Here is a 24,195-nt window from a genome sequence, read left to right as displayed (position 1 = left end):
CCTCAGCTAGTATTATTTATGTATTGAAGTTATTTATGGAAATATGACTCAAAATGTATACAATAACTGGGTGAATAAATAGATGCCCATTATGATGCATACAAGCAGTGGGTTGCTGTTATTTTGATTTTATTACTTGTATGTGTATTTACATATCGTTTTTATATTAAACCAGTTTTCACTCCATAAAACCTTCTTCAGCAACAAAATCAACACCAACAAATATATAATTAGTAAGGACTACAAAGAGACCAGATATCTAAAAATTATTATTATTCGATAATAAACGTTTTTTACAGAGGTAAGAAATGCACTCCTACTTATTTTTTACCTTGCTGAAAATTGTGCAGAGTAGATTTTTTCACAGGTAGAGGCATAAACAAGTACAAATGATGTTGGCATGCACAGTGGCTTACATTTCGAAGTAAATATGGGGTAAATAAGAGGTAAATATTCGGTTGCCTTGTGTGAGCCGCCCTAATGTCATGCCATTGACAGCATAGATAAATATCTCAGTTGCAGACCTGAACAGTTAGTTGTGAAAATGTTAATATTTTTTTCCTTTGACACTGAAAGATTTAAAAGACAATCAGGATTTAAAATCTCATGTGAACAGTATCAGTGGTGTAATTTATATTGAAAAACCTACTGAACCTAAACAACGACAAAGGACTTTTATCCTTTTTTTTAAATCTACATGCTTACAATTCTGAGGATTGACATTACTGATGAATAAATTTATCAAAATTGAGAAGTGACTTTCATATACTATGCTTTAGAAAAATATTCCTTTAAAATTCTGTTTCTTAAATCTAATATGTAAGTAGGTCAGACAAGGCTGAGAAGGTGCATACATCCGCTGGTTCTTGTAATGCACCTTTAGTAACTAACTCCGAAAGGCTAGATGAAGAGCAATTAAAAAAAAATCATATATTTTAATCCTTACCATCTACAGAGCAAAGATTTTTTAGCAACAAATATGGAGAACATTTTACCGCCTAGATGATTGTCAACGAATAATGCGATTGAGCTAAAATTTCATTCCACTTAAAGGAGAAACTGATTTGAACTTATGCTAGCAGAGACTATAAAATTGTTATTATCTGTAGAGGGTTAGTGGTAGGCCTTGTATGGCTACAGTAGTAACAAAGACACTTTCAGAAATACCAACCTCTTTTCCAAATCTTGCTATGCAAAGAAAAAATGTATGTAATCTTACATGACATATGTACATCTCTGCTGATAATATTCTTCAAATGTTACTGCAGATACTTTATTTATTTATATGTCCTTTTCATCGACTAACTGCATAAATTCTTTCCAACACAAGTATTTCAATAAACTGCTACCGGATACTAATTCAGATTCTTTGGAAACAATAGAAAATTCTTTATTTGTGAAAGTAAATTCAATTTAAAAGGTTGAGAAAATAATGAAGCAATGTATTTTTCTCTTTTCAATATTTACTTTATTGCTGTGGCCAGCAATAAATGCTTAGATGAACAATGGCAGTTTTCTTCTACCAGAAACATGCATGCTCACCCACCGAGGAAACAAAGTCTTCATAATAGGTAAAACTTCATAAAAAAGATAAGTAACACTGTGGCATCAAGCCGGTAGAAAAGCCTATGCTGATCTGGGAAAGGTCAATTGTGCTCAGATGTTTCATTCATATTTCCGTATCACTTTTTTCCACTTAAGAAAACTAATTAGTAGATATTATTTTACAGCTAATTCTAAAGAGACAGTATACTTAATAGTTGTAGCTATTAAAGCGAATGGTTATAATCTTCAGTAAGGTTCCAAGCATGTAAAACATTATGTAAATTGATATAGGTTAAAACAATAACAACAACAAAACCAACATGAAAACAAAACCAAAGAAAGCCCTTCAACCTTTGAACTGGGTTTTATTATCTATGATTATGCCTGCGGGAATTAAAGCCATAATTTGCTTTTCTGAATGACCACACGGTATTGCACACCAAACTGGTTAGCAAAAATTCTCTAATTAGAAAATACGCTGAAGTAAGCACGTGCTATGCAACACAAAACAAATATTGATCACAATTGTCAAATCTGTTGCAATATCTAATCACAATGCTCTATGACTTAACTTTGTATAATTACTTTCTCAAAGACCTGTCATCAAATGCTGGTCCTCCTTTTATTTATTCCCACATTAGAAGAAAATGGCCAAATAAAGCTCTTCTCCAGATTTTATTTCTGGTGTGTTGTGTTCATACCAAGGTTTGATGCTTAGCCAATTATTCAGTTAAGAACATTCCTTTCAAGATATTAAAAACTGATAAAACGTACTTAAAATTTTGCAAAAATGCCATTGCAGGAGTGTAATAAATGTAACATTTCTGGAACAGTTTTGGGATTTACACCTTGTGCTGTCCTTTCACAGAAGCAAACATGCACAAAACCACTGTAATAACCTCTTGAAATCAGATAATATTCCAGCAGCTTAGTCTCACTGACAGAAGGGGCCTGGGCATAAGCCAAGAGGCCCAGGTGCACTGTGTCATGCCAGTATTTAATGCAGTCTAATATCTGATATATGCTAGTGAGAGAAAATACTCAGGATAAAGTACAGATAATAGCACGGACAACCACTCATTGCTAAATTACTTCTGCTCATCGTGCTGGGTGCTTTGTATTAAATTTTTTTGTCAAGTGGCAGGAATCACAGGGAGAAGTGGCTCAAAACTCCCTTCTAGTAACCCTGGATAAGGATCTATAATATTAGGCTTTCATATGATAATGGCAAATGATGCCCCTCTTTGAAAAAATTCAGTCTGGTAATGAAAGTCCTAATCAGATTGTTGTTGCTGAGATCCAGGAGGTGGGGAATGGTTTCTTTCCCCTCCCCCAGTTAGCAAATTTAGCAAACTTGACAAGATGGGTTAAGTCTTTGAGAATTTATCTAACATGAATTTCCAACAAAGCCCTTGGGTTGTTTTATAAAACTGGAAGGTAGTGGTTTAATAAAAGTTGCACCACCTGAGGCATTTTCATTAAAGGCTCTCTCTAGACAACATCACAATGTTTGCATTATCCTTCTGTGGTCCCAAGGGAATACAAGCACTGCCTTTTCAGCAAGAGTTGATATTGTGTGTGAAGGCATGAGAGAAGATGATTAAATTTTGCTCCTACTCATAAAGTAACTGCTTGCAAGAATGCTGTGGTCAGGATTAAGATTCATTGATTTCTGTTGTCCACCATTTGAATGGTTAATGTTTTGGGTTCTTTTTTTGTTGTTGTTTTGTTTTGTTTTTTGTTTTGGGTTTTTTTTTTTTTGAGAAAAAAATACATTCCGGATGCTTTAATATTTAGTCACGGGAATGAAGATTTTAATCCTAACCACACATTACTCTCAATGATTGTACTATTTATGCTATCTGGGCTCTTAAATAATGATGGTAATTAGCCGATTAGGACACTACAGAAAACAGGTGCAAGGCTCTTGAGTGGCAGCATCAATGTACAGGATTAAGGAACTACAGCATTTAAAATGATTAATCTGTTCACTGTGTTTAACAACAGGAAACACAAATCACTGAATTCTGAAACATAATGTTATCTCTGTGGAAAAATTTCACACACACACACACACTGAATGAGTAGTTAGAAAGGTTCACTGACGTTTTCACCCGTTTCAGTGGACTCACCATCTGTGTAGACTTCTCTGCGCAGATGTCCTGGCTGGTGTTTTTGCTTTTTGGCAGGTCGGACCTTCTGTATTACAACAGCACTCATGTTGCTGTCAGTAGACACAGGGCTGGTGGGTCTGGGACAATGTGATGCATGAAAATGTCTACGGCCTGAAAGTTGTTAGAGAACGATAGCTATTATTTTTTTCATCCAAAATAAGATGCTTCACACTTCTCTTTTTTCACATAAGAACTAGCTGCCTATATAGCACTTAAAAAATACTGTCATAATACTGTTAATACTCTCATTCTTACTGTCAGCAGTTTTAGAGTAAGATGTAACTAAAAAGAAACATTTGCTATCCTACTAATAGTCAGGCTGGCTTAGGTCCACATGAACTATCCAACTGTTTTGTAATGGGAGCTCTTGCTCAAAGAGTCTAAGAACCATATGCAGTCAAGTACAGATAGGCTTCCAGCCCAGCAAACTTACACAGGCATCAAAATGTTTCACTCTTAAAATGGGCTTCAACTGCCCTGGCTTGGGCACAGTGAATTCCTCTTCACAAGAAGTAGAGCAAGTGTCCAGCAGAATTAGCTACAGATGGCGGCTGCAAAGCTTTGAGTGAATTACTAAGAACATTGTGGATATATGACTAGAATTTTATCATAGCTTATTTTCAGATAAGAATTGTCATGTTTCCAGGATGTGCAGTCAGGTACAGGTAATATCAATACATAAAAGTCACTGTTGCATGAACTTGACTGTTGTAAAATTATTTACATGTAGTAGTAACAAGATGTTAAAAAATCTTTTATAAATATATAAATTTACACACGCACACATATATTTGCATGAATGCATTTGTAGAAAATTTATTAAATCCTGGCTTCATGGGTACGAGTGGGAGTTTTGCCACCTACTTCAATTGGCCAGGATTTCATCCAGAATTACTAAATTACCTCCCCTCTCACTCCTCAGGATGAACAGCTGTGTGGAAATGAAACAAAGGACTGTTAACTCAGAGAGGATATCAGAAATGAGAGAGGAATGTTGCAAATCCATGGTGTCAGTGTGGACGCAGTTATGACAGGGTCCTCAATACCCAAGGGTTAGCAATTCAATAGGATTGACAAAATATTCATAGATCTGCTTGAAATTAGTATTACATACTAATTAGTATTCTTATTTCTTAGCTAACTATGACAACTTTCATCACGACTAATCAAGTTGCCGATTACCTATATAAAGCCAGCATTGCCTATAACCAGCATGTTGCAAAGCAACAGCAAAACACAAATCTTTTCACTGATTCAGGAAAAAGAAAAAAGAAATGTTCTTCCCGCATATTCATAATCTATTATCTAAACTGTAATTAATAACAGCTGTCAAGTTATGAAATCAGCACAAAGCCAGTTCATCTCAATAAGACAGCAGTAAGAGTTAAATGGCATTCTCCAAAAGTTAATAATTAAATATGAAATGGGAAACAGTTACAAATATTTTCAAATGAAGGGAAAATAAGACTCTGAAGGTTTAGTATTTATATGGATACTGCAATACAAAGACATTAAATCTCTCATGAAGACAGGCTGAAAAGGATATAATTTTGTAATTTTTTTTTTAATTACCCTTTAGCAAAACCAGTACCTATTAGAAAAGAACTGACTGGAAACTTTTCTAAAAGAGTAAGGGCACACTTGATTATAATGAAGGTGTCGTATTTTAGAAACTGTGAATTTCAGATAATTGCCAGAGGAAGGGTTTGAGTGTAAAATGTGGCAGGGACTTAAGAAATGGTCATCAGAACAGTGAGCTTGGAGAAAAAAAAATAATAACAAAAATGTTCGTATTTACACATACCACTACCTTTGATAAAGCAGTTTTATGTAAAGAAGTGATTTCTAAACTTTGCTCCACAGCTTTATAAGTCATGTACATCTAGGCAAGACTGTGCTAGGCTCATTCAGTCCTGGCTGGAAATCCATGAACAGGGCTGAAGTTTGGCAACAACGAAGACGACAAAAAAAAATAGGAATTACTTATGTGAAAAAATACAGAGTGGCAAATTATTTGAACAGCTCCAGCAATAGTCCCATACTGCCTCTTCCACTAGTGAGAATCTCCCGCTCTTTCCCTTCCTGAATTTCCAAATATAAGAACAGGAATTTAGTGGATAAGTGGTTGTGGATAAGTGCATGTCATAATGGAGTTCTTTTTCCCCCTTCTCTTATCAAATACAGGACAGACTCACCTCCTGCTGCTTCCTGCATTTGACGTCTGGCTACTTTCAAGCCAGCGTATTCTGCAGCTGCTGCAACGGCCTGTGCAAAATCTGCATCGGTAAAAAATGATCCATCGGAAGAGCTAACGCTAGACCGCCCACTTGAGATGTTATCTTCTTCAGAAGCTGAACCCCAGCCATTGATCATGGACCCTGTTACAGAGCTCTCCAAATCACCAACACTTGAGGCAGGTGTCTGCTCAAGGCCACGCAAAAGGAGTCTTCTGTTCTGCATCTTAGCAACCTCTATATCCGCCTCATCTTCTTCCTCTTCTGGTGCGTCAGTATCCATGTCAGAGACCAAGGGCCCTGAAATATATCCATAGGTATGTGGTGGAGAGATAGGCCTTGGAGGGGGTGGAGGACTCACAGGCTGACGTCTGCATAAAAATACAAACGTAAGAAGAACTGAAGTCATATAACATAGCTGGAGGAAAAAGGAGAGTAAATTGATCAAAATATGCAGCACTGATTTTAATGGAAATCAGCCTATGTTGCATAAAACTCCTCATTTCCTAACATCATTCATGTAGTAAAGAGGTGTTTATGTGACTAATTAAAAAAATCATTTGTGAACACTTGAGTGTAAGAGCAAAAGTGTCAGTATACTACACTAGAAGCTGGAAACCTCTATCCAAACAGATTGCTCAAAAAACATAATCTTCCCTCCACCCACCCCAATGATTCAAAAAGAAAACAAAAGAGATACTGATGTTTCATTATTTTTCAAATTGGCCTAGGTGGTATTATAAATAAAGAATAATCTACTGTAATGCTACATCTTAAGGATACCAAAATTCAGGTAGGTGGTTAATTTATTTTGAGCTTGAGAATCAACAGCAATGATGTCTGAAACTTAAAGAGGTAATGTATTAGATTTAATTATTTTGACTTTCTGTTTACTTAAAACTTCTCTCTAAAATCCCAGGCATTATCACTGACAACAGGCTTTCTTTGCAGGGCCACAGGCACGATCTTTAATTACCATTTGTCTCAAAGAAAGAAATACTTTCTACAGCAATAGCCGGACTGTTGGTTTTGCTTACCAGGAAATTATACTGCTGTCCATTTTGCAATAATTTCCAGTTATTTTTTCCTTTCTTGAAAATTTTCTGTATTATCTTACTGAATGGCTGGCGAACAAAAATCTTTTCTTTTTTGCAGGTGACTTTTTTTTTTTTTTTTTTAAATAAACGAAATATTCACTTTGAAAGGACAATTTAGCAGGGAAAAAAATAATACTTTGCAGCATGAACACGCTGCAACCTCCCTGGACTGCATTATCTATACACTACTTTCCATTTTCGATAAGAAGTACTAAATGTAATGAAGACAAGTTAGGGATATCTACCAATAACAATTTCATAGAACAAAAAATAACAGCAGCCATTAGAACATGTGAAGCTCTACCTGCCTTTGACTAGAGGCCTTGATCAATACAGTTTAAATGTCTTAATTTCAAGATCGTGTGAGAACCGTCCTCACAAGATATTTGCCAGTCTTCCTGTTCTCCAGGCTTTAGTATTATTAGACAGGCAACTGACCACAAAACATGTTAGCATTTTTGGAATACAGTGTGCCTGCCAGCCTTTAAGGATAGGCTAAGTGAGTGCAGCTGTTCATGGGCATACAGAGTTACAATACTTGGTCCACTTTATCCGATGCAGTGGTTCTTGCTTTAGTAATAACATCGTCTCTGATCTTAACTCAAACATTGACATCTTCTGCTATCCCATTAATCTTTAGTTTTTTTTTCTCTACTTGTCCATTCTTCCAAACAACATATTCAGTATGCTATAAATTTATCAAGCTAATCAGACAGAGACATGTCACAGTATACAATCATCATCATCTGGTTTTCATCAGAAATTCAGATAATAATTCAGCAGGACTACAAAGCTAATAAAAAGTATGGAAACCAGTGTTTTCGGCATTAATGTTCAACTATGAAACTACCACTTAGCAAAAAATATGAAAACAGTGCAGACAGGTAACATTCAGTGCATTTTTAACTGGAAAGCATTGTCACACCATATTCAAAACAGAAATTTCCTTCCGGAATGGGCTACATCTGCTGAGCACAACCAACAATTAAACAGTAATGCCATGGGTCATTATCAACACCATTAAATAAAAAAGATAGTCAACAAAGACTTGCCAATTAAGTAGATGGAATTATATGAATCTTTTTTAAGTGAGGCAATGGGTATAGCAAAAAAAAGAAACAATGTCTAAAGAAGTAAAGAAGTAAAGTCAAACTTACCACTAACAATGATAAGACTTTCAGAAAAACTACGCTTAGCCGTTGCAGGAAAGAACAGAATAAAAACATTCTATTTTTTCCATCAATTCAATGAGTAAATAATATTCCTTAGGAGCTTAAACTGGAATATCCTGGAACATCAAACTCAACTTTTTTCAGTGACTTTGAAGGTATTTATAGTGACCCACCTTGAGTCGTTAAACTGAGAGAACTTTCTGTCTATGTGTGTTTGCATACATATGCTCCAATGCCTACTCCATTCAGTGTATCTTACTTCCCAAAAACACATAATCTGAGGTCACTTACTTAGTATTTCAATTTTTGTTTTAAGCATCCAGTTAGTTTAACTTCTAAATACCCCTGTAGACAGAAGTGCTAAAATGAACACTTCTGTGCTCCCACATATTAGAATTGCTCAAAATTATGGGAAAATATTATTAGCAATCCACAAATAAAAGGAGCGGTTATAAAGATTCGGGCAGATGGAGGAACAAAAAACGATAAACAGCACAAGAAGTGTTACCATAGCAAAGAAAGAAAAGAGATACAAAACAAAGAAGATAAAGCAGAAATAAGGAATAAAAATAAAAGCAGTTGTTAGCCATTAAAAAAGAATATTAATAACTACTGCTTACTTAAAAAAGGAAAAATTTGAACTAACTTTTCAAAAAAAAAATCTGTAAAATACATCCATAAATGTCCAGTAAGCTATAGGAATAAAATTAAAAGTTACATAGTCCACTCACAACAAGCCTGTAGTTTGCTCAAAACAGAAAGTATGACAGTATTATTACAGTTAGGTTGGTATCCTTATGATGAGAAACAACATATGCAAACCACTGGAGAAAAGGAATAGAATTCTAAATGCAAAAGCTGCATCATATTATCAAAAAGCAAGACAAGTAAGTATTGTACATATAAAGCCTCATTCAGTATTCAGTGTTTTATGGAACAGAATCTGAGTATACATGCAAAGTAGTTTGCACTAAAAGCAACTCACAGAAGAAACAAAATTTCCCCATAACAAATATCTATCTTTATTAAAGTTGGTCATTCTTTTAAATGAGGTTAGGAGGAAATGTTAAGAAAATTTTGCAAGCAGTAATTTACTGTATTAGGATTTATGAGAGGAGGAAAATCTATAGGATATATAAATTATATATTTATATATATTCATACATATGGGTGACAAGTTAATTGCACAGTTACTGTGAAATAATGCATGCTATTTTATGGTAATAATGCAGTAAATCTATTGGAAACAATGGAACTGTAATTATATGGTAAGCTGTGTTAACGATACCACTTTAATATCCTGATGACTGTGAATTTAACTTGTGTCAGCACTGCACGTACCGTAAAGTGATACACTGCATTTCTTTCTGTGGTATAATAATAAAGCAACTTAATTACGTATTTCTTAGGTTACGAATAGTTCTACTATTCTGGATCAGAAGTTAGATATTAACAGATTAAACATCAAGGGAAAAATCTTGGCCTCACTGAATTCAACAGGAATTTTCAGTGGGGCCAAGATAGCTTTTGTCACATCTTTCTCACTGCATTTGCATTGACACACCTCCGTTCAGGTTGGTGTTGTATGTGACCCAGATCCTCCTGACAGTCCTGTAACATGGGCTGGAGTTCTTCCTGGGGAGAAGGGGTGAGAGTGGCAGTTGACTGATGGCTATAGGAGACAGCGGCTGGAGAGGAAGCTGCTCCTCGGACAGGTGGAGTAGGACCTCGCTCATCTTCTTCCTCTTCCTCTAGCTCATCTTGCTGCAGATACATCCTTGCAGGTGGGACTGGACATGGAATTTCTTGGTCATAGCTAAAATTATTTTTTTAAGAAAATAAGGACTTATATTTTTACTGTGTAATTAGCATATTTGATACATGTATAAATAGCTCAGGAAAAAAAAATCTTTATTATATGCACGCTTGAAAACAGTTTAGTAAAGATGTACTGACTGGATGTACACCCCTGTCATTAAGTCTCTTCAAATAGATATTCTACAGCCAGTTGATGAGAAGCATCAGAATGGTACCAAAGAAATGTCTCAATGCCAGCTTGCAGAACAAGTTATTGTACAATTAACTAACAATTAAAAGTAGAAATGGATTATGTGTTCATCTTTCTTACCTTTCATCCACTGAAAGACTGTAATCTTCACTATTGCTATGGGGAGGTGGATGTGCTGGAGGGGGTGGAAGAAGATCTGCCCAGTTCATGCCAGCTTGCTTGGGAGCTTTTGGAGTCCGAGCACCCTTCTTGTGCCCTTGACTCCCTGTGAATAAAAAATACATATTTTTAATGCTTTTAAATAACTGCTAACCATTGTGCTTTGAAAAATAAAATACACATAGTCCCATGTTCTCTTGAATTTTCTAGGAATTTCCTGTTGTGATGAGTTGGAATAAACTGGTATTCCTTCTTTTTACACCAGTTTGTTATTGTACATTCTTTGTAGAACCACTCCATGTTCTTAAGTAGTTGAACTTAACTAGAAAATTTACACAGCATGGAAAAAAAAAACACACAGAATACAAGAGTAGAATTGTTAATAAATAGTCAAAATGTGATAAAACCATAAAATAATTTTACAAGCAGTGTAATTAAGAATGAGCTTCCCACTTCTATTAATTACATTATAGATTATCATCTAAAACAAATGAGCTGTAGACATATTTTCAAAAGTGCCTTTATATTATTTAATTGCTGGAACCTAAAATACAATATGATACAGATATGATCTATTAAAGTTCCACTGTTGCATTAAGTCACTGAATATATGTAATTTGTACTTGTCCACTGAAACGTTTTAGGCACAATGAAATTACCAGTTTTAGTCTAAATGGCAGGTGCAGTTGAAAATAATTGCTGGCAGAACTAAAATAACAAAGATCGATGAAGTAGAGCTCACATGTTTTCAGCTACCATTACTGGGAAATTGGGAAATTATAGCTTATAATAGAACAATGCAGCTTTAACAATTCCAACAACTTTGAGTAAGAACAATTATTCAGGTGGTCTTGAATCTTAACTTTGGACATGGTTATGATCAGAAGAGATTCTACCATTGTTCTTTTTTATACATTTTTTCCTTCTTTCTTACTGTTACTTCTTTAATTGCAGATAAAGTCACCATATTTTTAAATATATTTTCTTCTTCAACTGAGACATGGTTTTATACCTTCATAGTTAAGCCTAGACACAAGATTAAATATGTTGCAGTGAGATTTAAGAATCTTGTTATTTTCACTTCGGCTGCCTCAGTTTTTCTGTTCTTATATACAGTAGTTCTGCCTATTGTTGCCCCACACTAGCTGCCAGATATCAGTATATCACTATATTTTTGCTATACATAATTATTTTTCTGGTGTATTTTGTATGTCAAGCAAGATCCGTAAGCATCCCAAGGCGACCATCATCTGCATTCTCTTCCCAAAGCACCGTGACATATACTAAGTTCAGCACAATTAATTTATTACTTTGGTCACCTTGCTTCATTCCCGCTGGAGTCTGCAGTATAGGACTATAAATTTTTAGCATTAGAATAACCATAATAGGTGTTAGCATGGAGAATATCACCTTCTCTTTTTTAATATGCATGGGCTCACACACTGAAACGTTTCATTCTGAATTTCAGATCTTAAAGCCATTGAAGAGACTCAGCACCACATTCCTGTGTTACAGACCTAGGTAAAAGGCTGATTCCTACAGGAACACCATGAACAGATGGGAGAATTAGGAGCCACGCTCATCCATCTCACCTCAGCCATTGAGAATTCCACTCATCCACAGGCACAACCTCAGTCATAATAGGTTAAGACAAAGTGCAGGTTAGGATTAAGGCAACAAGGTTATCAAAGGAGACAGCAGAATAGAAAGTGAAAAGGAAAGCCCTAGCCTTCATTAGCAGAACTCCACCAAGTCTGTGACTGTGATCATAGCTCAGTCTATCATCAGCTCAATAGAGATAAACATAAGCTAAATACCAGACTTACAGTAAAGCCCCAGATCAAGCCTATGCATGATTCTAATTTGCCTCTGAAAATCTCCCACCCCTCTACTAAATATAGAAGCTGAAACTTAGCAGTTAATGCCAATACAATAGCAATTAAACCACATTCTGTTGCTTCAGAGCACAGAGCACAATTTCAGTTTCCTGGTCAATGTTCCCCAGTGCAAAAATCTAAGTTTCATTTCAAGATTTCTACAAAGGACTGTTAGGTGTTTTGCATACGAGATGCCTAGGAGAAACAAAATTTAACTTGAATTATTTACTGTCTACATTTGAATGATGTACAAGAGTATTTTGGTATATAGTGACTGAATTCTGTAAAAATAGCTGTACACATAAATGCTCTTTTAAAGTTTATAGGATTGGTTAAAAAATCTTTGGGTATCTTGAGACTGCTCTGGGCATAAAATTCTCTCGAATGCACAGAGCTAACAGATGGAAAAGTAGTCAGTACAGCATAAGGAAGTCAAAAGTTAATACATAAATTAAAATAATTGTCATGACTTTTCTATCTGGAGATCATAGCATTAGCCAGTAGGGTATGAGCATTAGGAGATCCAAATCCAACTTGATTTCATGGTTTTGATAGTTTTCAACCATCAACTAATGTACATTTAGATGGTACTAAGCAATCATGGGAACACAACAAAAATGCAGGCACCTATTGAACCAGTTTTCACGCTGTTTAGCATCCCTGCAGTACGTAATTTTTCTGTGTCTCATCCTTTCTTTAAGTCCAATAACACCTGCTAACAATGGCTAGAAGGACCAAACACCGTAACATTTGGAAAACATTTTAGATACTCACCAGATGTGCTACTGCCTCTATCTGAGCTGTTGTAAGATCCACCTGTATTCTGGTCATATGACTGGTTGTATGGAATTGTTGGAGCAATGCTGTCATTTACTCGGTAATCTGAAAGTTTAATAGTATAGTTAATGCTACTCTTTAGAAACAGATCTTCCTTTATATATCTGCTTTACAGCACAAAGCAGATTTTCTGAAAATACTGAAAAAAAAAGAAAATTTTTTTTTTGAAAGGAAAATCATTCTATAATGACAACTTATTTTTAACTTGTCTCCGTAATTGTAAGGAAAATCATGGGAGTAGTTCTATTGCAAAAATGAAGTAAAATGAAATCCTATGCACAGGATAGTGGCAATACCTCTGCTATGATATATAGATCTATGTGGGCATTTTGCATATGAATAGATTGTCACTTTGATTGATTTTACATGGTCTCTGCTTAATTTATGCATACAAGGCAGCCAGTGGACTATGGTAGCTACTTTTTGTATTTTAAAGGTGACAAGCCCACAGAGGAGTCAGTCCTGTATGACAAGCGCATCTCCATTGAATTTGGTTTACAACAGAGGAGGTCTTCATTCAATGTCTACTACTCGTTTATATTGGCTCATGTAAATCCTAGTAATACATGGGATCTTTTTTGCCAACGGCTATGACAGTACCCGCATTCTCCAATTCTAAAGCACTTGATACATATATGACTTTTAAATCGAGATTTGGCAACCAGATCCCCAAAACTTTTTCAGAAGTAAAATGCTCATCTGAGAAAACAGTACTTTCATGCCAAAAAGTATTTATAATTTACAGAGAACATAAGGGAGCTGAGTTACTCTTCATACAGCAAATAAAACTGCGTCATAAACAGAACCATTGGACATAAAGTAGCAACAATGAAGCATAGCATTTAACTCATCAAAATGGTTATTTCCCATCACAAGAGCTGTAGGTATAATTGTCAGCAAGATGGTTTTGTCTTAGGAAATGAGAAATCCAAGATCAGAATATTGACTCATAAAATGGCAAAAGAAAACAAAAATAAACAAAACTAAGAATCCAGTCCCCATCTGCTGCAGAAATGTTTGTGATAATGTAAGCATGGGAAAAAGAGCAAAATGATGAATTCCACACCAGAGTGTATTCTGTAATAGTTTCTCAGCCTAGCCGCATTCCACAGACCACGCTGAAACTCTACATACTGCATATGTTTACACAGAGGATAAACAGTAAATCAACACTCTGAAATATGTATATATGACTGTCAGCAGACAATGCTTTAAGGGGGCCTTCCACACTACAATATGCTAGAGAATATGCAGCTGTAATATACACAGTTTGAAAGATGCAGTATCTTCCAAGGTATAAAACTAAAACATAGTTTAATTCCGAAACAGATACGTAATACACAGTTCATGAAAGAAAACATAATTACAAAAAAATAAAAAATAAAAAAAAATACAGCTTTCACCCTCTAGTAAAGACTCACAAAAATTGAATTTTCTTTTGAAATGTTTACGTCAAGGGAAGGTGTCACATTTTATATCACCCTTTGAACTCTAGGAGCAGATAGGTCTGGTAGAGGAATCAACATTCCTGTAATGAAGTGCATCTTTTCACTGCACAACTTATCACTATGCGACCACTTGAGTTAACAACAATCCATGCAAGAAGCTCAAAGTTAGAACGAGTCCAGTTCCTAGGGATACTGTTTTGCAAATCAGGTTATTAAAAGAGGTTGCATGGTAGCCCAGAGGGCCAGCAAGAAATCACATACCTATTTCTTCTAACTCCCACATGCCCTCAAGGCCACAAAGGTACATTCTGATGTTTCACGTTAACACTGAAATCAATTTATTTTTAGCTTCTGGATCCACAGACTTCAGTCAGGGTAATAAAGGAATTTAGTTTCCAAAATTGTGTGCAGTAGCATTGCCTCTGAATATATGAATGGAAGGCTTGCTAGGAATAAGTCTAAAATGAATTGTATAGCTCCATTTCTGTCCCCAGTGTACAATACAATACAATTTTACAGAGTTTCATATGCAAAGTTTCATTCATTTACATGAACATGTAGATTTAATTAGTCTCCATCCACGACTGGGAAGAGTAGGTTGACCTATTTAAAATTTAAGGTAGAGTGTAATGTAACTACCATGCATCTGGCTTATGAATAAAATATCTGGCCTCTGCCTTAACCAATCCCTTCATTACTATTAAATTCAAATTAATCTCAAATCCATAGGAAATATATTTTATACAATTTTTTTTCTAAAGATACAACTTCTTATTTGTTATAATAAATTCAATATCTGAAGGTTATTGTGGTGTTAATTAACTTTCTGACACTGTTAGCTGACAATTCCTAAACCTAAAGAGGAAGACATCTAAAAGCACCACAGAAGACTGTAACTGCTGAACCTGAAAGCTTTAGACTCCCAGTGCCAGAAGGTCAAAACTCCTCTGACGCCTAAAGAGGAGAAACAAGCTAAAAACTCTTCACCTTTGTTTAATTTGTTTTGCTCCATAATGTTGTACTGTATGGGTGCAACCTCTTGCTTTTGCTGAACAGAGGGTTTCCAGTGTTTCTCATTCGTATCCCCGCTGCCATTGTTAACATTATTGCTGATATTTGACTGGATGAGTTGAGTGGTGGCATAAGGAGTGGGCTGCCCAGGTTGGCTGACAAATCTTCCATCCTTTAGATTTGGACTATTGAAGGTTTTCATCTCATTGATTTTGTTGCTTAGGTCCACGTCACCATATACAGTTGACTCAGGCAACATCAGGTTTGTCTGCTTGTTGTCCAGCTGATTGTTGTAATTTGCTATACAATCGGCTAACCACAGAGGAAAGAAAAAAGAAAAGGTCATTCTGTTCGCTTACGCTATACTTTCAATGAAATTCCCTTTAAATTTTTTTTCAGTGCAAAACTATACTGTTTATAACCATGAGCTACTGTAATTAACTAAATAATTTATAGAATATAATTTACCTCGTAAGTTATTGCTTACAGTATTAAGTCTCTTCTGTTTCACTGTAAATTGAGATCTATTGAATTGTATCTACTATGACTTACCTTATTTATTTTTCCTTTTTTTTTTTTTCCTTTAGCATTGTTTGTTTATTTTTTTTATTTTTGTTTTATTTTTCCTATGTTGTCCACATTGACAGTATGGGTATCCAATGAATCATTGTGATAATTTTAATTTAAAGGAAAAATCAACCCAAATCTTATAGTGGCAATAACTTAACAAGACAGTCATTTTGCATCAACACAGAATAAACAGAATTTAGACTCTTGTTATCAGTATAAGAAACTGGCAATACAACAGATTTTTATGAAACAGACTGAAAAATGATTTCACGTTAACAGAATTAAAGAGAAACAGTACAATGTTGAAGGTAATTCAGTACCCAGCAGCAAAACTTTATTTTATCATTATTTCCTTGTACAGTATTGTATTTTGGTTTAAAACAAAAAAGACAGGAAAACACTGGATTTTTGCTAATTGCTTTGAATCCTTCAGGGTAATATTGCAGTGATACCACCATCCTGGTGTGCTAAATGTAGAGAGCATAGATAGCATAAATTCATTCTTCTACTAGTTATTGCATCATTAGATCAGTACTTATCACAATCATACATTAACCAAATGTGCACTGATGCTGAGGCCACTACTGTGTGAATCAATGTGTCTGCCTTTCCAGCTTCTCTGTCTTCTACGACAGTAGTTCAGCAAATTTTTTTCCTTTCCTTAACCAGTCTTTTAGAAGAATACTGAATGGAGTAATGCAGTCTGTGGATAGGCATTTAGAAGGTTGAGTGAAACCAGCATTCCATGAGCATTAAACAAGAATTATCATTTTCCAGCTGATTAATGCATCAATAATTACGTAGCAATCACCAGGAATATACTTTTCATCTTTAAAAATATGTAGCATTTATGTTAATGAGTTTGAATTGAAACTTGAAGTCCATTACCTGTAAAGGCTGCATTTAATTTACTAGAAAGGTTGCCAAGTAAAAATAAGTACAGAATTCAGGATTTGACTATTGTACTACATGAAATAACTTCTAAATACAAAGGACATTCAATTTCAAAAATATTCCCTAACACATACATTTTTCTTGAGAAATATTTTCTGAAAGAAGGAAGAACAAAATAATACTTGAGGAAGAAAATCAGTGATCCCCATTTACAGTGATTAAGGAACAGTACCAGAACATGCCACATACAATTTATTCATTGCACACTGCATACCCCTCAGCTTGTATTTTTGAAGGTTTTACTGTTTGATATATTTTTCTTCCTTACGTGAGTTGTTATTTATTTATTGTCTCTCAGTCTTCACCTTCATGATTCTTTCTTCTTAAATGTCTTCATTCCTGATTTTTCTCTCACCTACTGAGACCATACAAGTCTTTTCTCCTTTCCAAGGGCACTATATTATACTGGGCAATTATATATCCAATATATTCCTAATTCCCAATAGTTTATGCGTTAGTATATTATTCTTGTAGAGTCACTTGTGACATAAATTCTCACCTCCTTCCATTTTCAGCTGCATCTGATTTTTGTGTAGGGCAATATAATCTATACAATATATGCAGAAGAGACTTTTTTTTATAGAAATGTAATAGAATTCCTCATACAAAGTACTTAAACAAAACTGGCCCACCTATATAACAGAAGATTTATCCTGTTAGACATTTTTGTAGCATTTCCCCTTAGAACATGTTCTCATTCAGTTAAGTTAAAAGACATTCCTTCTAACTAGGAGCTGGTTTGTTAGTCATTGTTAACACTATTGCTGATATTTGACTGCATGAGTTGAGCGGTGGCATAAGGAATGGACTTATGCCACCACTAGGAACATCTTGTCTGACCCCCAAGCTTACAGTCTCTACTTCAGAGGAAGGAAACACTTTGCAACACAACCAAGCTTAATACTAAAGCTAAATCAAGAGAGTATATGCTTCTATAACCATTGTTATAATAGTCTGCAAGTCTTAGAAATGTCACTGCCTCCCTTTATCGAATTTGTTAAGTTTCAGTTACTCAAATCTGCCATTTGCGCTTGCTAGAAGAGATGAACAGAATCAAACAGAATCAAATAGAACAGAAAAGAATAGCCTATCTGGAAGGAACTATCAAAAAACATTGAGTCTAACTGCCAAATGTTAGACTCACAGGACTCACAGGGCAAGCCAAAAATTAAAGCATGATATTGAGGGCACTGTCCAAATGCCTCTTGAACACTGACAGGCATAAGGCATCAACCACTTCTCTAGAAAGCCTGTAACAGACCTTGACTAACTTCACAACAGAAATGTTCCCTGCTGCCCAGCTCTGTGCTGTTCCCATCCTGTTATCAGCTCCCAGGAGAAGGGGGTCAGCACTGGCGTATGCATTCCCTTCTCACAGAGCTACAGAGAGCAGGGAGTTCACCTCTTGGCCTCTTCTCTAAACTAGATAGCCCAAGGGTTCTCAGCCTCTCCTCATAGGACATGCCTTCAGCCTTGTTACTGTCTTTGTTGCCCTTCTCTGGACACTTCCAAGGACCTTAACATCCTTTTTATACGGTAGAACCAAGAACTGCACGCAGTATTCAAGGTGAAGCCATATCAATGCTAGATGTAGCAAGGAATCTCCTCTTTTGACAAGCTAGCTGTGCTGTGCTTAATACATCCCAAAATGTGGTTTGCCCTTATAGCTGCCAGTGCACACTGCTGGCTCACGTCTCTATCAGAAATCTCTTTACATAGCTATTTGTGGGCATAATATCCTCGGGCAGAAAAAAACACAAATCCCTAATGTTAAAATCTCTCACCTTCCCCTGAAACACCTGGCACTGGTCATTGTCAGACAGGATACAGCAGGAGATGAATTACCACTATCACATTATGGCTGGTTTCACATTAATTATGCTGGAGGTAAAGCTGTTTTGCACTTATGCAACTTCACTATAGGCAATCATACTTCCTTTCAGAAATTCTAGGAAGTGTTCCTAGCAAAAATTAGCTACAGATGCTGGCAGACTGTAGGCAATATGGAAAAGATACATTTTCATTCCTCACCACGTTACAATAATTGTGTTAAAACAAAAAGATTATCAGGTCTTTGTGAAACAAATTCTGTAACAAATAACACTTCCAGATAATTTTCTCCTTTTATCTTCCTACTGCACTCACAAAGTTTTCTTTAAGACTACTCTGAATCCTGCCCAAGATCCTGGGATTTAGCACTTAACCTAAGACTTCACAATTGCTTTCAGATAGTGAAGTTAACCTATTTTTATTCATGCATCCTAAATAGAAAACCAACTATCCACTTTTGTACAGAATGGAATCCCAAAGGAGGTTCCTAATGTGCCAAAGAGTGTCTGACAAGTACTGTAGAGATTTTCTTTATTTCTTTTATTTCTTTCTACCCAATATGCCCAAAACAAGTTCAAAATGTCACTGGTACCATTTTGGTATTTGTCCTTCTCCATCCAAGTAACAAAGATGTACAAAACAAAATGAAGTTGCCTCATGTTTGCCAGATGTGAGAACATACATGTTCAGCGCAACTTTTGGTAACATGGAACACTGCAAAGGCTCCTTCAGTTTTTGACACAACTGGCTGGGGACCGAAAGGAACGGAAAAATCAGGATTCAAAGATGAACAGAAAGCATAATCATGGCATAGCGGAATGAAACTACATTAAATGCAAACATATTGGAAATTAAAAAGAAAAGTAAATCTGTTCTCATGTATTTTAATATATATCGTGTAAAGAAAGTTCCTTAGCAAGGTAGAAACATATCTAACCTGGTCGACTGTATGTCGTAAGGTTGCCATCACTGTTTCCATTGCCAGAGGTGCAGCAGTTGATGGAGCAGTCATTGTGATTGTTCCCTGTGTTAGGCCAAGTATCTGCTAGCCAGGGCTGCGTAGCTGGTTCACTGATGTTTAGGAGTCCTGGCCTTTAGAAACAAAGTTTGGTCATTTCAAAAACTAAACAGAGACATTTTCAAGCTGCAATTATATTCTTCACATTAAGCTAGATGCCACATGCTTCATAGAATTACAGAATAGCTTGGGTTGGAAAGGTTCTCAAAGACCATTTATTTCCAACTCCCCTGCCATGGGGAGTTTCCCTCCCCCACCAGCTCAGGCTGCCCAGGGCCCCACCCAACTTGGCCATGAACACCTCCCACAGCTTCTCTGGGCAGCCTGTGCCAGCTCCTCACCACCCTCTGAGTTTAAGGGCTTGAGCACTGAAAAACACAGCTTGATTCTTTGGTATAGTTGTTTCTAGTTTTTTTTATATAGTCTCCTACTCTAAAGTGCTGAACTGTACATATATGTTTGCGTGCACCCTTTAAATGTCTGTAACACTTTGGGTTTATTGGCTTTTTTTTTTGGGAGGGGGGGAGGTTGGAGGAAGAACTGCATTTTTCTTGGCATCCTTTCTCATTTCTTAAAGAAAACAAGGTAAAAAAGGGGGGATTGGTATTTGAAACAAATAAGTACAAATCTCAAGCATGGAAGTAAGATGGATATGGAGAAATAAGATTCACTTGCAAAAAATTTTGCAAGTGAATAGTCACAAATTTTTAGTAATTTATGAAGACAGGTACTAATCACTATAAGGTACTACTATTGTTATGGATCATATGGAACCACTGGAAGTGTTCTTAAAAAATAAAATGTTAACCTCTGAAATCGCTGGTTGAGAATACAAACTGCACATGGTTTGTTATGGAGAATATAGTCTGCTAATGCTGCAGGCTTAAATTACAATCTCAGAATGACATTTAAAACATCTATACATCCATATGTGAATATATTTCTTCACAGCATAAGTCACCTGACAATTTAACATGGGAGGTGATGAAGCATGACTTACTGTCAGGCTAGCAAACCAGCAAATACACATGCATTAGACAAATATTTTTTGTAAATCTGAAATAAATGTACAACTATGTTGTCCCATGAGCAGCCCAGCCAATGTGAAATAACCTGCCTTTATTTTTTTTTCCCCCTAATTCTTACAGTGAAAATATATCTCAAGGCATTTGAAGAAGACAAAGCCTTCCAGAATGTTCCAGCACTTCCAAAGCTTGTGCATTGGGTTTTTGTATAGAGAGCGATACTTCCTTTGCTGCTAAAATTTGCTTTGTATTTAAGCAAATTGTCCTGTAAGAAAGGTGTTGTGAGGTATAAAAGCAGGGGAAAGCTCTGCTGCAGCCATTTAGATGGAATTGTGGACCGAGATGTTTGCATTGCAGCTCCAAGTTACAAGATAGGAGATCATCTTTTCCAAAGATCTTTAACCTCTGCAGTGAATTAGTTGAATCCTTCAAATGCTGGCCTAGTCTGGGGTGGGGTGGAACAAGCAAGCAGCTGTGTGGGTGCCTGGATGCTGGCTGGAGTCAATCCACTCTAATTACCATTACTTGAATTCTGTCCGGAAGGGGAATTGCCACAGAAGTGGGTATTTTTTCAGCATCATTGAAACATGCATTATTTTGAAATAGCTGAATGTGGTATTTTGAATTCTAAATACTGCTTTAACATGCTTGTATAACTGCACTTGGCTAAAATGCTAAACCTTTCCAAAACATTGTGAATATAACGTGGGGAAGTGAAAGCACTGAATATGAAATTAAGAGTAAAGATTTTTGTGTGCAAAGATATTTTATACAGCAGAATTGTGTTTTATATCCTACTAAATACTGTACAATATCAGATGCTCTATAAATGCCATATACTTGAATGAACAAAAGAAGCAAAGATGTTAGCACCTTAAACCAATTACACTGCTAGACTGTGACAATGATCCTTAGAACAAGGGCAGTAAAAACCAGTGCTGCTTCTTCAGCAGTTCCAAAATGACTGCACACGATGCAGACCCTTCTGGGTTCATTTCTGTCCTCTGCATCTATGCGACTATGCTTTGTCTGCCTCATGCTATGGGAAGAGCCGAAAGCACAGTAGCACAAAGAGCACAAAAGGCTGTTAACTGTGTATCTTTCTCAACAGCCTTGTCAGGGAAAGATGGTCCGTATCTGCTCTCTCTTATTTTCTCACTATCCTGGGGTGAAGGCAGCAACCCAGTGATTTACAGGTTTGTCCATTCAAACATTGCATGGTAACTGTTCTAGAGGTTTTCCTCCTTGGTTTTATGGCTACAGCAACACAGAAGCATGCAGTTCAGGACACAGAGATCTGCAGTTGCTCTTAATGTGCCAGGTTCAGTAGCAGCAGCAGATTAATATGCATAGCATTCTAGCATATTGGGAATGTTTAATTTTATGCCTAATCTTTACCATTACCAAATTTTTGTATGGTCTTGCAAATTAGGAATAACAAGATACCACTTGTGAAACAGGAATTGATATAAGAATTTATCACACAGCTGTTCTCCGAGATTTTAATGTTTATTCCAGTATCATGCCAAACCCTTAACTCAAATGCTTACAAAAGGGTATGCATGGAAAATGCCAGAGGAAAAAAAAAAAAAAGAAAAAAGTGTGCTAATAAAGTGACACTGCTCTGACATGCTTTTTTTTTTTTTTTTTTTGCTAAAACTGTTGTTTTGTGTCCTGAGGATATCTCCATCTCTATGTGGGAAACATAAATCACTGTTTTGTCCACTGCCATTCACTAATAACGTAACGCCAGTAAACATATTTTAGTTAACTCCTAAATCTGGAATAAACTTGCTTCTCTAAGAAGGAGGCTTTAAATTAAAAACCTACTGTTTCCCTCTCTTCCAGTGCAGATTTCTTGCAAGCGATGCTTTAACTGTTTTGCATTGATAGCAAGGTATTTTCTTAACAAGTCACCTAACAAGCAACTTGTGTCTTCAGAAAAATTTTCCAATAAATGTTTTATTTTCCCTGTTGTGTTTGCGAACCATCTATATTTCTTAATCTTCATAAATGCCACGACTTAATTACTTCTGCTCCTTCAATAAGCTACTACCATCGGACCTCTATTTTGAAGTTAAAGTGCTCCCTCTGCTGCTCATTTTTTTGAGGTGCAGCTTTTACAGGTTAACAAAGCAACTCAGCTAAAAATACCCGTGACCCATTCTTTAAAAATGAACCTAGAAACTCAAATCACTTCTTTCTAAGCAGAAAAATACATGGTCCAAATGTATACATTAATATTATACATTAAAATGCATTTTTTCATGTTGCTGATATGCCACCACTTACAAGGACAACCGTACTCCCAGAATCTCTAAAGACTGTTGTACACAATTTACAGCATTAAAAATAAAGCACGTAATTACCTGCCTCCACTGCTTACGGCATCTCCTCCTCTCTGATAGGTTACTGCAATGTTTAAAGATAAAAAATGAAATAATTTAAAAAGCAGAAAAGATTCCTTAAACAGCAGTATTAAACCTGCTTTTGTTTCATTTCAGCTAAGACAGTAAATGTACAGTGTTTATACACTAATTCAGAGTCTCATCCTGAAAGTCCCTCTTTCTAATGCAAGTTTATACATAATACTTCTGTTTCTTGATAATTGCTACTCTTAGCTACATCAAAGTTTCATATTTCAATTCCACTCAGAAAAACACAAACAAACACACGTATTGCTTAAGAAAGCAGGAAGCCATACATCAGATCGAACTTATCCTTAACATAGCTCTGCTGACTTCAGAGGAGTTACTTTGTGGAAGAATTTAGGTCATATATTTATTTCATGAATGAGTAAATGTTAAAGCTTTGCTCTACCTTATTCTTTTGGTAAGATAAAAGAGGTAGCATGATTTTATAACATACGTTACTTCCAATGTAAACAATGGCTCATTACAGCTGAATCTACTACAAAAACACATGGTTTTTCTGAATGCTTCTGCACTTTCCTCCTGGAACAAGTTTATTCTAAAAGTCCACAGAAGCTTTGAGTTTTACAACATTTTAGAATTGGATTTAATAATAATAGTTTTTGTTTTTTTTTTTTAATCTAAACCTTTACATGTATAAATCTTGTTGAAAAAAATCACTGGCAGAAAGATTGCTTCCTAAATTAGTAGGAATGGCTTTTGCTACTTTGTAAGCATTATACATTAACTAAGTGCATGTGCACATGCTTTTATTTTTTTGGCAAGGACTGCATATCCTTCACAAGAAGCATCATGGTTAAAAAG

The 24,195-nt window shown here is 35.8% G+C and overlaps 1 protein-coding gene across 5 annotated transcripts in view; it reads right to left on the bottom strand.

The window, feature by feature from the left end:
- ROBO1 (roundabout guidance receptor 1) overlaps positions 1-24,195 on the bottom strand; it is a 693,687-nt gene that overhangs the window by 7,946 nt on the left and 661,546 nt on the right. For 4 of the 5 annotated variants that reach the window (XM_085241026.1, XM_085241036.1, XM_085241033.1 and 1 more), the window contains 8 exons: positions 23,329-23,371; positions 19,854-20,008; positions 15,539-15,874; positions 13,041-13,148; positions 10,351-10,495; positions 9,787-10,038; positions 5,915-6,324; positions 3,678-3,830 (listed from right to left, as the gene is read on the bottom strand). In XM_085241026.1, the coding sequence (XP_085097152.1) occupies positions 3,678-3,830; positions 5,915-6,324; positions 9,787-10,038; positions 10,351-10,495; positions 13,041-13,148; positions 15,539-15,874; positions 19,854-20,008; positions 23,329-23,371 (1,602 nt within the window). The remainder of the gene's footprint in view (positions 1-3,677; positions 3,831-5,914; positions 6,325-9,786; positions 10,039-10,350; positions 10,496-13,040; positions 13,149-15,538; positions 15,875-19,853; positions 20,009-23,328; positions 23,372-24,195) is intronic. The other variant, XM_085241045.1, reaches the window with a different exon arrangement.

The sequence above is a fragment of the Meleagris gallopavo genome, chromosome 1 (genome assembly GCF_905368555.1).
Source record: "Meleagris gallopavo chromosome 1, MGAL_WU_HG_1.1, whole genome shotgun sequence".
NCBI lineage: Eukaryota > Metazoa > Chordata > Aves > Galliformes > Phasianidae > Meleagris > Meleagris gallopavo.
This window is presented reverse-complemented; position numbering and strand designations above follow the sequence as displayed.